The sequence below is a fragment of the Malania oleifera genome, chromosome 6 (assembly GCF_029873635.1).
Source record: "Malania oleifera isolate guangnan ecotype guangnan chromosome 6, ASM2987363v1, whole genome shotgun sequence".
In the NCBI taxonomy this organism is placed as follows: Eukaryota; Viridiplantae; Streptophyta; class Magnoliopsida; order Santalales; family Ximeniaceae; genus Malania; species Malania oleifera.
The window spans coordinates 87,321,741-87,335,241 of NC_080422.1; the positions used below are offsets into that span (position 1 = coordinate 87,321,741).

The window sequence follows — 13,501 nt, forward strand, 5'->3', positions numbered from 1 at the left end:
GTGATGGTGGTATCAAAATTCAATTTCGAGACACTGGATAGGGCTCTGTTTTCAGTGAATTTCTCTAATATGGTGTTTCTGTTCTGAAGTAGGTTCTGATACCACTTGTTAGGAATATGTGAGTAAAAAAAAAAACACACACCAGAAAAATAAATGATACCAGAAATTACGTAGTTCGGTCTAGATTGACTAGGTCCACGAAGCACACCACAATCCACAATGAAATCGGGAGAAAAATATAAACTCTCAGGCAGCTCTCTCTGCACTCTTCCTCACTCTCTTTTCTACATTCGACCTCTCTTCTTTGTACATTTTTCACTCGCACACACCTCTCTATTTATAGATGGCTGGAGGAATTACATTAAATGGTGATGGAGGAATTACAATAAATTGGTGGACACAGCTCAATGCGGCTCCAGCTTGCATGCGCCACCAACTCACACACACGTCTCCTGCCTCCTGCTACTCAACAATATAGAGTGCCTAAGGTCAATCTAAGGTTTTAGTTGAGTTTCAATTTAGATCATATGATATGCATGCACACATTAAACTTAAATAATTATTACAACTTAGAAAATAAAAAATAAAGTCTTAAGTCTTCTACTCCTCTGATTGTCTATGCAATACGCCTTGAAATATAATCGTTGATGTGTATTCAAGGCTTCCATTTCCTATATGTTACTCGTGTTTAGAAAAAATAAACATGTTCATACACTTAACACATAAATGAGATACTGTTATTTGTCATAATCAAAACAAAAAATCAGATTCAAAAAGTCAATATGACTTTTTACAAAATATCTTTATTTTCTCCATCTCTCATCTTTTTTATATGTCTACTTATTCCAAACATACAATATGCGTGTCAAAATAAAAGGGAGAAAGTAACCTTCTATATAGGGTAATCAGAATGAATTTATGGTGGTGAAAAACGAGAAGGATGATTTTCATAACAGCGTTAACAAAAAGAAACGAATAAAGGAAAGAATCCTCGTACTTTTCTGCAAGGTAAACCTAAATCTAAACTAATAAAATGGATTTGGGCTCGGCCTTTTCTGAATGGGTCAATCATTTTGGGCTTTGGCCCAATAAACGGAAAGCTCGCTGCTCGTGTCGAATTGTGCATTGACGATTTGACGTCGCGTGCAGCGCACGCCGGTTATCATCAGTGTATTTAATGAGGCGTCCGCCCCATTCGTACCGTATAAAATTCCCGCCTCCCTCATTTTCCCGCTCGGGCGAAACCCTAACCGTCGGAAAATGGCGCAGAAGCAACCAGCGGCCGACCCAATCGCCGAACCTAAGAAGCGAAGACGTGTTGGATTCGCTAGTATCGGTCTGTTAAACTCCGATTCCCCGGTGTTTTCACCGTACCATCTCTATTCTCTCTTTTTTGTGTTGATGTTTTCTCAAAGCATTAGTTTAATCCTGTTTATTCTTGTCATAACACTGGTGGCGGTGCAGATACTGGAGTTGAAGCCAGTGAGTGCATTAAAATTTATCTGGGTACGAGTTCATGCCTTAACAAATTTGATTGCTGTTGGATGAACTTATTTTTGAACAGTTTGATGTAGCTCACCATGAGTTTATTCGCTGCTTATTTTGGTGAATACCTCAATAACTTGTTTTGTGCAGTTTGTAAGCTTGAACTCCTATGCCAATTTTTTTTTTCTTTGGAAATTTTACTTTTCCCAATCAATGTTTTATCAGAAATATATTTAGGGCAGCTCCAAGTTATAAAGTTTTTGCTGTTTAAACTATTATGTCAGCAAGAGCTGCCTAAAGCTTCTGCGTCATTGGTTTTGAGCTGTTTAGGTCTAATTTGAGTGTAAAACTCCCAAGTTAAGTCATTTTTTATTCTGGCTAGTTTTGATTTTTTTTTTCTGTTGCATTTATTTGCCATAGATGCTTACTTTTGCATCTGGTATTGCAGTTTCTAGCAAAGAGGAAGTGGGTACTTCAGATGCATTTTCTATTGATCCCATTGACCTGAATGGCTTTTTCGACGATGATGGGAAAATTTACGGTTATCAGGGATTGAAGGTATTACATGCTGGCCAAACTAGAGCTCTATGTTTGACATTTTGGTGTTAATACGGTGATGCTTTAGAAATCAATCCATCCAATTACCGTCTGTTCAAGCTGTAGATAGTGAGAGTTGTTGCTTTACCTTATCTCTCCATGAATTCATGCTAGGTTTGAAGTTTAATAATTGAAAGGAAATGCCTTATTCCCTCTGTTTTTTTCGTAATGCCAATTTTTTCAGGTCAAATTATTAATTGGTCATTAGTTGACAAGTGCGTAACCTTGTTACTAACAGTACATAACTAATCTCGAGCTTCAAAGTAGGTAGGGAGAAAACTCTAATCTCAAGCTATTATGAATACTGGGGGCCTAATCTTCACTTCCTCATATTGTTCCTTTATTTACGAACAGATTATTTGACTGATAGACAAATAAAATAACAAACCATAAGTTCAGTTCAAATGATTGGAAATGGAAGAGGCATAATTTGCTTGCAACATATTCTGGGTTTGCTTTATTGTTTTCAATGATATTGTTCTTAGGAATTTTTTTTTACTATTGAATTAGATTAAAAAGATAATAAAGTTCCCTTCCACTTGTTATTAACATTTTTTTCCTCTTGATGTTGTTTTTTTTTTTTTTTAACATTGAATAGCCCTGCTGCATAAATTGTAATTTTAAAAAAGATATAATTGTTCTTAAAACTGTTTGCATATCCTGTTATTATTCTTGGTGGAGCTGTCCTAGCCATGTTCTCATTGTCTGTAATATATTCCATGCAGATCACCATTTGGGTTAGCAGCATATCTTTTCATGCATATGCTGATATTGCATTTCAGAGCTCATCTGATGTAAGTAATGAGTTTCATCCATAGTCTGTTGCAAGCATATTAATCAATTATTATTTTTTTCCATTGGTGCAAACGCATTTTCTTCTCTTCTTTGGATAAAAGTATTCAATGAGGTTTATTTATTATAGCTTTGTCTTTGTTCAATAATGTTTATTTATTATAGCTTTGTCTTTTGGTGTCTGATTAACTATTGCTACCATTATCTGATCAGGGAGGCAAAGGGATCACAGATTTGAAGTCTACTCTTGAAGTATTCTTTGACTACCCATCTTAGAATATTTTCACGTTTCTAACATCCTTCTGCCTACTTATCATTAAAGATTTTTTTGCAGAAAATTTTTGCTGAGAATCTTGTTGATGAAAAAGAGGACTTCCTCCAAACTTTTTCGAATGAAAGCCACTATATTAAGTATGTTTAACTTACCTTCTGGACATCTAAATTGAGATTACATTTGATCATGCTATCTTATCCATTTTGTCTCTATATCTGATGGTCTGGTATTGCAAATGTCAGAAACATTCTCTCTAGCGGGGAGGTGTTGCAGCACAAAGTCTCTAATGGACATATTAGCCATTCTAATTGTCATTTGGGGGCAGAAGTTTCTGATGTGGAGGTTTATTTGAGATTTCCAGCTTATTTGTTTTTGCATTGTACTGATGATATGCTCATCTATCTTTCATTCATGGATGTGGTTACAGTTCGTACATGTTCCCCAAAAATTATATATTCAATACCTTCTACTTTGGATAACCCTAGCTTCCCCATTGACACATAATTTTTCATATGGGCAAATTGTTGATTGTTATCTCAAATTAAGGACCTTACTCTATCCCTGGCAGAGCTGTTTCTCTTTTTCCCCTACTCCATTTTTTTATGGCCTTTTATCATGTGTAGTAGATTTTGTTCATGCAAGCAAATTCCAAAGCAAATGAATTGCTAGCTGTGCAGGTCTCTTCTTTATTTGAGGATCCCACTATGCAGCCCCTGGAAATAAATGCAGTGTCCCACAATGTGTCTTAGAACAGTTTAGTGATGGTAGAAAATATATATGGGGAATCAATGGAGGATTTTTGTTGAGAAAATTTTCTTTTCATTTTTTTTCCTTCTATTTATTGGAGTGTGACTTTATGAATCATTGCAATTGAATGGCATAGGTGATCAGAAAGAATAATGGTCATTTGTAGAATATTTTTTATTTTGAGAGAGGGAGAGGGGGGGTGGTGGTTAAGTATTTGTTAATCATTTCGTTTTCCTTCCCTGTATTTTTAAAGGCCGTGTCCTTGAATTTTAATGCTAAATTGATCTGCTATCTGTGCATTGGGTCAGGTTATTTGCATGATCATAGGCAGTTCCTGTTGAACACTTTTATGGTAATTATAGAAAAATATTTGTGGGGCAATCCATGTAGAACATCATTGAGCACTTTTCATGTTCTTCTACATATTTTTCTATTTTGTATGTTTTTAGGGAGTCTGCATGTGTGAAATAACTGCCATAGTTGATGTGTTTTTCCAATGGGCTAGGTTATACGCATGGTTGTAGGAAGCATGCCTGTTGGACACCTTTATAGTCGATTGATACCTCTCGTTCTTCTTCTTGTTGACGGTAATTGTTGCAACTATATTTGCCTATTGAAGCCTTTTATGTTTCACTACTAATTTTCTAACCAGTTGTAACATTTCTTAATTAGGTAGCAATCCTATTGACATTGATGATTCAAGTTGGGAGCTCTATGTTCTGGTTCAGAAGAAAATTGATCATCAGGGGGACAATCAATATCTGTTGCTTGGTTTTGCAGCTATTTATCGTTTTTATCATTATCCCGACACTTTGCGTTTACGACTCAGTCAGGTCTGCCCTCCTTTGCTGTGATTATGTCAGTAAATAGCAGAACAAACTAGAAAGTACCCAGTTTTGGTGTTTATATATATATATATATATATATGCTATGTTATATAGTTGTTTATGTGCAGATATTGGTATTGCCTCCTTACCAATGCAAAGGTTATGGTCGTCGCCTTCTAGAGGCACTCAACAATGTGGCAATATCAGAAAATGTTTATGACCTGACTATTGAAGAGCCCCTTGATTCTCTGCAACGCGTCCGCACCTGTATTGACACACTTCGTCTGCTTGTTTTCAACCCAATCCAGCATGCAGTTGATTCCGTTGTTTTGCATCTAAAGCAAGGGAAGCTATCCAAAAAACCCCACCCTTCTCAACTTGATCCTCCGTCAAGTGTGGCTGAGGATGTTAGGAGAAGTTTGAAAATTAATAAGAAACAACTTTTCCAGTGCTGGGAGGTTCTCATCTATCTGGGCCTGGAACCTGTTGACAAGTATATGGAGAATTATACATCCTTCATTTCAGATCGCATGAAGGCTAAAATCATAGAGAGGGATTCTGGGTCTGGTGGAAAGCGGCTGGTTGAAGTTCCAAGCAATTATGATCAGGAGACATCATTTGTTATGTTCACGGCACAGGATGGTGAAGCTGGCATTGTTCAGATGGATGAAAACCAAACCAATCAAGAGGAGCAACTACAACAAATGGTCGACGAAAGAGTTAAAGAGATCAAATCAATTGCACAAAAGGTATCCTTGTGTCGTTCATCAAACTAATTTCTCAAAATCTTGTTGCTATTATTATTTGTAACTGTTCTACATTTACATTTAAGACTTAATCCAGCCATTCTAGCATCATTGTGCCTCTGTTAAGGCAATGTCATGAGACTGCCTAGCAAACAAAAAAAAAAGGCAATGCCATGAGGCCTTGTAGATGTGGTTTGTTGGATGAAATGGAGGCATGTCTGTAAATGATTGTGAGAATATCGCAACGAACGGCTTAGATTCAAATAGGTGTGTTCTTTTACTCGATTCAATGTATTGAATCTGAATTTTACTAGGAATTTACATGCATGCACGGTAAGCAGACAATTTCATTATGATATTGCTGGAAAGTAAAACGTGGGCCTTGAGATCAAGTGTGCTTAGACAATTGAATGTGTTTAGACCATTAAATTAATTCCATGTTTGGGAGTTCGTAGTTGGGAATCTTTAGATGTTAGATTTGAATTTGTGTGAATTTAATAAAACATTAAATTTCATCAAAATCTGCATAAATTTGAATAAGGTCTGAAATCTATGTTGTCAAATGCTACTTAAATTTCAGTTTTCAGTATCTTTTAGATTATAGGAATGATTTTTATTTTTGGTGTGATATTCTATGACAATGAGAGTTGAGAAGAGATGAAACAAAAACATTCTATGGGATATGATGCTTCTACTTAATTAAAATGGATTAAAGCTGAATTTTACAAGCGAATATGATTCTCATTTTGAAATTGGCGGGTAAAAGAAAATGGTAGTAGTGAACTAGGTGGTTTTAAGTAATTAAATTAAGGTTAGATTGATTTGTGGAATGCTTATTTTTAGAAATAAATTAGTTTTATTAGGTTAGTTATAATTAGTTATATAAAAAATTATATTATTATTATTATTATAAAGTAAAAAATAATGTGAAATATTTATGAATGTAAAATAAAAAATAAATGAAGAATAACTATTTATAAATTTTGTCTTGGAAATATTTATTTCTTTCTTAATTATGAATACATAAGGGATAACAATTTCCTTGTTTTTAAAATTTAAATTATATTTTATATTATTTTAATGAATAATTATTTTATTGAACCAAATGAGTCTTGAATATTATTTCCTTTTACTTTGTCACCTTAATATTTTCGATATAATGAAAGTGCAGGAGAGATGAAACAAAGCGATCAAAAGTTCTCTCCTTGTAATAGTGTAATGTAGATGTGTTTGTATGCATATACAAATTTTACAAATGAGAAAGTTAAGATAGACAAATTGAACTCTTAAAAGAAAAAGGATGAAAGATAGGATATGAATACATTAAAAAAAATTATTCTTTGGGAAAAATATTTAAATTTATATAAATTTGAATAAAATATAATATATGTTGTAAATGAAATAAAAGAGAAATTTAAAAAGTTTGGAGTTATAGAAATTCAACAGTTTAGTTTTCAGGAACTAAATGATGCTAATCATTTTATCTTATTTTGTTGTAAAGTATGTCCTTATATAGTCAAATATATTAGCATCCCAATAGTTAACCACATAATGAACCTTTTTTTTTTTTTTTTTTTGGGATTACGCACCAGGTTTTCACGTGTCCATTTTACAGTTCATGTGACTAATCCCGCGTCCTTTGAAGCCGACCCTACAACTCCAAAAGGAGGTAAATTTTAAGAATTTAGGGGCAGAAACGAATCCGGAAGGGTTTGAACGCCTGATCTCATAAGAGGCACTATCGCAGTCCGCACTACCACTTAAACCACATTCTGGGGGTAATGAACCATTATTTAGGCATACTAAAGGTTGTAAGCTATTATCTAGATAGTTATCCACATAAATATACATGTTTTACAACACTTTCCTTTGAATGACTATGTACTATGAATATGTCTCATTAAAACCTTCATTAAGGAAAATCCTATAGGATAAAACCTTAACGAAGGAAAAAGAGTACAGTATTCATACTTTTCCTAAAAAATACAATCAATTAAGAGATGCCCTTAAGTTGTTGCATTCAAATGTTATGTACATGTTTTTTGAAAATTGAACGAATTTTGCAATACATGTTGCATTGTCACTTGAACGAATATTGTAAATGTCAACATCTCCTTTCTTCAGAAGTTTATGAGTGTAAAAGAATTTTGGTGAAATATGTTTAGTTTTATCACCTTTTATGTACCCACTTTTGATTTGTGTAATACATGTTGCATTGTCCTCATACAATATTGTTGGCGTGTCATTTTTCAGTGATAATCCACTTGTCTTTTTAATGTGTTGGATTATAGTTCTTAACCATACACATTCACAACTTACTTCGTAAACTACCAATATTTTTTAATGGTTTGAAGAGGTAGCAGTGATTGTTTGTTTTACAGATCGCCATAAGATAGTAATATTATCACATGTAAAAATATAGCCTATTTGTGATCGAACTTTATGAGGATTAGGAAGATATCTAGCATCAGCATATCCTTTCAACACAGACTTTACTCCCTTTGGATAAAACAAATCCATATCAGATGTGCCGCGAAGATAACGAAGGACATGTTTTACTCCATTCCAATGTTTCTGAGTTGGTGTATAACTAAATCTTGCTAGCAAATTTATTGCAAAAGTTATATCTGGTCTAGTGCAATTTGTAAGATACAATAGTGCTCCTATTACACTAAGATAGGGTACTTCAGGACCAAGGATTTCTTCATCATCTTCTCGAGGACAAAAAAAGATCATTTTTCACAACAAGTGAATGAACAACCATCGGGGAGCTTAATGGATAAGATTTATTCATATAAAATTGTTTCAAGATTTTTTTTATATAAGATGATTGATGAATAATAATTCCACTTGTTAAATGTTCAACTTGAAAACTAAGACAAAATTTTGTCGTCTCAAGATCCTTCACTTCAAATTATTTCATTAAGTAGTCAGCAGTCGTTGAGATCTCTTCTAGAGTTCCTACTATGTTTATGTCATCAACATAAATTGTGACTATAGTAAATTCAAAATTTATCTTCTTAATGAAAACACAAGGACAAATAAGATTATTTTCATATCCAATTTTCAACAAATATTCACTTAGACGATTGTACCACATTCGTCCAAATTGCTTCAATCCATACAAAGATCTTTGTAATTTAACATAATATATTTTTCGTTGTTTTGGATTATATGCTTCAGGCATTTTAAATCCTTCAAGCATTTTCATATATGTCATTATTCAATGAGTCATACAAGTAAGCTGTTACTATGTCCATGAGGCGTATGTCGAATCATTTAGAAATCATTAAATTAATCAAAAATATGAAAATAACTGCATCCATAATAGGGGAATAAGTTTCATTATAATCTATACCAGGCCTTTGGGAGAAACCTTGTGCTACAAGACACGCCTTGTATCTCACAATTTCATTCATTTCATTTCTTTTACGTACAAAAACCCATTTATACCTAACAAGTCTGATATTCTCAGGTGTATGGATTACTAGTCCAAATATCTTACGTTTGGTTAATGAGTCTAGCTCAGTCTGTATTTCTTCTTTCCATTTTGGCCAATCATTTCAATATCGACATTCTTCTACAATTTGAGGCTCAAGCTCATTATCATTAATAATTTCTGAAGCAATTGCATATGCAAACACATGGTCAACAACAACTTCATTTCTTCTTCGCATATTTTCAAATTTTAATGAGATCTCATAATTTTTCAGTACCGGAACTACTTTTGGTGTTGCTTCTGTGGAAATATGAGATTGTTGATCTATATTTCTTTTAATCTCTTCTTGTGTAATATCCCATGGAAGAAATTCTTAAAAAGATTTGATGTTACTACCCATATCAACAAGGTACACGTTTCTTTTTGGATGTCTTCCCATAAAAACTCCATGGTTAAGCGTGCTTGACTTGGAGTAATCTTGAGATGGGTGACCTTTTAGGAAGTTTTCTCAAGAAGTGCGAGTGAGGACAAAACACACTGAAAAGGACACGTGTTGCTCTATGGGACTAGCATTAGTCCGATAAGGCCCGCCTCCCCTGTTGTTTGGTCCAGGTGAAGGAGGAAAGACGCAGTGCTCCCTGACAAACCTAGGTTGGGGGTTACAAAATGGTATCAGAGCCATTATCCAACTAGAAGTGTGATGAGATTCACATCGTTTGAGTTTGGAAAATGTGAGTTCGCAATGAGAACGTTGCGTTCTGTAAGTGAGGGAGAATGTGATACCCTGTGAAAGAAAGGCTTAAAAGGATTTGATGTTACTATATATATCAATAAGGTGCATCTTTCTTTTCGGGAGTCTTCTCATAAGAATTTCATGGTTAAGCGTGCTTGACTTGGAGTAATCTTAGGATGAGTGACCTTTTGAGAAGTTTTCTCAAGAAGTGTGTGAGTGAGGACAAAACACACTAAAAAGGACACGTATTGGTCTATGGGGCCAATCATTAGTTCGATAAGGTCCGCCTCCCTTGTTGTCTGGTCTAGCTGGAGGAGAAAAAACGCAGTGCACCCTGGCAGACCTAGGTTGGAACGTCACATCTTGAGTGTTAATGAACTTTTTTGGAGTGTTACTTTTATTCATTTCCTTTTTCTTTCGAGAAATAGTATCCTTTGCACCAATTGGTCTACCACGCTTCTGGCGCTCTTTAGATTCATTAGCTGCTATTCCCATTGGGTGTTCTTCAGGAACAATCAATCTAGCAGGAATATTTGCGGCCAGAACATGTGATTGAGTGACCCTTTTGGTGTCTGTAAAAACATCTGACAATTGATTTGCAGCATTCTGCAAATGAATTATTTTTTTGAACTTCAAGTTCACATTGATTTGTGCGTGTATCAAGATTAGACAAAATTGGTGTATTCTAACAATTTTTTTTTTTTGTTTTTAATCATTTACCTTTTTCTTCTCCTGACGGGAAAACTGATTCATCAAATTGACAATCTAAAAATCTTGCTCTAAAAAGATCACCTATTAGTAGTTCAAGATATCTAATGATAGATGGAGAATCAAAACTAACATAAATATCAAACCGACACTGTGGTCCCATCTTACTTCGTTGTACAGGTGCAATAGGAACATATACAGCGCAACCAAAAATTCTAAGATGAGATATATTAGGTTGGTGGTTAAACACAAGCTGTGAAGGTGAAAACTTGTGATATACAGTTGGTCTAATTCTAATCAAAGATGCAGCATGCACTATATAGCATGACCCCAAACAGATACAAGAAGCTTTGATCGCATAAACATAGGTCTAGCAATAACTTGTAAACGCTTAATGAAGGATTCTGTTAAACCATTTTGTGTATGAACATGTGCAATAGAATGTTCAACACTTATTCCTATTGACATGCAATAGTCATAAAATGCTTTTGAAGAAAATTCATCTGCATTATCTAAACGGATTGTCTAAATGGGATGATCAGGAAAACTTGATCTTAACTATATTATTTGAGCAAGAAATTTAGCAAAAGTAACATTACAAGTTGAAAGTAGACAAACATGTGACCATCGAGTGGAAGCATCAATTAAAACCATGAAATATCGAAATGGTTCGCAAGATGGATGGATTAGACCACAAATATCTCCTTGTATTTTTTGCAGAAAAGATGGAGACTTTAAAGATAATTTAGATGAAGAAGGTCTAACAAGTAGTTTTCCTTGAGCACAAAAAGTACAAAAATAATCACCAGGTAAAGAACTTTATGATTCTTTAATGGATGTCCACGTGTATTTTCAATGATTTGTTGCATCATAATTGAATCAGGATGGCTAAGACGATCATGTCAAAGTATAAAACTTCTAGGCTCGGAGCACTTTTGGTGCATAAAATTTGATTCAACCATCCTTATTTTTGTGAAATATGCCAGATGAAAAACTTGAATTTTTTTCTAATATGATCTTCTGGTTTGAAATTGTAGATATAATACAAAGATATTTCATATCTCCTTCATTTTTGGTTTCAATATGATATCCATTGCAACGTATATCTTTAAAACTTAGTAGATTTCTTCGAGATCTACTAGAATACAACGCATCATCAATATATAATTTTTTTTCCCATTTGAAAACATAATGTGAATTCTTCTAGAGCCCTCTATTACATTTGCAGAATCAGATATTGTATTAACATTAATTTCAGTTAATGTTAATTGCAAGAAATATTTTTTAACACGAAGAATTGTGTGAGTTGTGTCATTATCCACCAAACACATGTTATTCTCCATTTTATCAAGTTTATTTTGTATGATTTAGTAAATGAAAAGTAAAATTTAAGAATTAGGAAAGATAACAAAATATTACTAAGCATATTATATGGTAAACTTTTAATAAAAAAAATTACATAAGTTAATTTTTTCAAAAATAACATAAACATAAAGATAATTTAATAGTAGATTTTTCCATCCCCAATCAAATGATCAATTTTGCCACTAGGGTCTTCAAAAAAATCAGAAACATCAAAATCAACATCCAAAGGAGACTCATACTTAGCATCAATGGGTTCAGACAAATTCGTTTCAGCATTTTTCCCTTTTTCTTTTAACGATGTCTTATAAAGATCAACTAGGTGTTTAGGAGTACGACATATTCGAGCTCAATGACCTTTTGTTCCTCATCCATAGCAAATATTGTCATTATTTTGCACTTTGTTATTTTGTTCAGAACTTTCTTTATTATTTGCCCATTTCCTTTGAGTCTTTTCAGCACATTTGCTTTCAAACTTTGACGAATGATCATCACAGGTCCAACAATTTTTCTTACTATGGCCCCTTTTACCACCCCGACCTCGTCCACAACCTTAAGAAAAAGCCACATTCACTTTAGGGAATGGTGTTGAGCCAGTTGGACGAGATTGATGTTTTTTCAACAAAAGTTCATTATTTTGTTCAGCCACAAGTAAACAAGAAATTAGTTTAGATTATTTTGTAAATCTACGTTATCAATATTGCTTCTACAAGAGCACATTCGAGGCATGAAAATTCAAATATGTTTTTTTTAACATATCATCTTCGGTAATTTTTTCTCCACTTAACTTCAATTGAGAGCTAATTTTGAACAAGGTTGAATTATATTCATTTACAATTTTAAAATCTTGCAGTCGTAAGTGTATCCACTCATATCGAGCTTTTGGAAGAATTACCGTTTTTTGGTGTTCATATCTCTACTTTAAGTTGTTCTAAAGGATTAATGGATCCTTAATAGTAAGGTACTCAATTTTCAATTATTCGTGTAAATGGTGTCGAAGGAAAATCATTACCTTTGCGTAATCCTACAAAGATGCTTGATTTCCTTCTTCAATTGTACTTTCAAGATTCATAGCATTAAAGTGAATCTCAGCATCAAGTACCCATGACAAATAATTTCTTCCAGAAATATCAAGGACAACGAATTCAAGTTTTGTGAGGTTTGACACCATAAAGTCACTTTGAACACAAATAAAGAATCAAAGTTAGGTTAATATTAAAAGGAAATGTTATTCTTACATATATCCCAATATAAAAATATTTAAGGACACGTACTCAAGATAAGGGATATAGTTAACATATAAATATAGTTTGACAAAAAACTAAAGTTATATAGATAACAAATATTAAAGGAAACAAGATTCTTACCTTAAAATAATACCAACGAAATTTGTTATATCATTAGACACTTGATTGTACTCATAACATGTTGTAAATGAAATAAAAGAGGAATACAAAAAGGTTCAACAGTCTAGTTCTTCAGGAACTAATGTTCCTAATCATCTTATTATCTCATTTTATTGTAAAGCATGTCTTTATATAAGTAAATACATTGACATACCAAAGGTTAACCACATAATGAACCATTATGTGAGCATATCAAAGGTTGTAACCTATTATCTAGATAGTCATCCACATAAACAAACAAGTTTTACAATAATATAAAGTTATATTGAATTTTGTCCGTCAAATTCAAGTCTAAAATTAATGTTTCAAAACACAACATTAAGAACATTGAAATACTATAATCCTATGTTTAGGGAGGATTTGGATTTTTATTTTTTATTTTTGC

General features: G+C 33.4%; 1 protein-coding gene across 2 annotated transcripts; it reads left to right on the forward strand.

The window, feature by feature from the left end:
• The first annotated feature begins 1,120 nt into the window (after positions 1-1,120).
• Positions 1,121-5,732, forward strand: LOC131158016 (histone acetyltransferase type B catalytic subunit). 2 transcript variants are annotated; one of them, XM_058112560.1, is made up of 10 exons: positions 1,121-1,336; positions 1,465-1,506; positions 1,934-2,043; positions 2,808-2,876; positions 3,088-3,126; positions 3,209-3,285; positions 3,391-3,490; positions 4,401-4,482; positions 4,568-4,728; positions 4,851-5,732. In XM_058112560.1, exons 1-10 carry the CDS (start codon positions 1,261-1,263, stop codon positions 5,496-5,498), a joined length of 1,404 nt encoding a protein of 467 aa, XP_057968543.1. In that variant the 5' UTR covers positions 1,121-1,260; the 3' UTR covers positions 5,499-5,732. The 2 variants fall into 2 exon arrangements, with proteins under 2 accessions (XP_057968543.1, XP_057968544.1); XM_058112561.1 differs by lacking the exon at positions 1,465-1,506 and having other exon boundaries at positions 1,203-1,336.
• Positions 5,733-13,501: the final 7,769 nt, after the last annotated feature.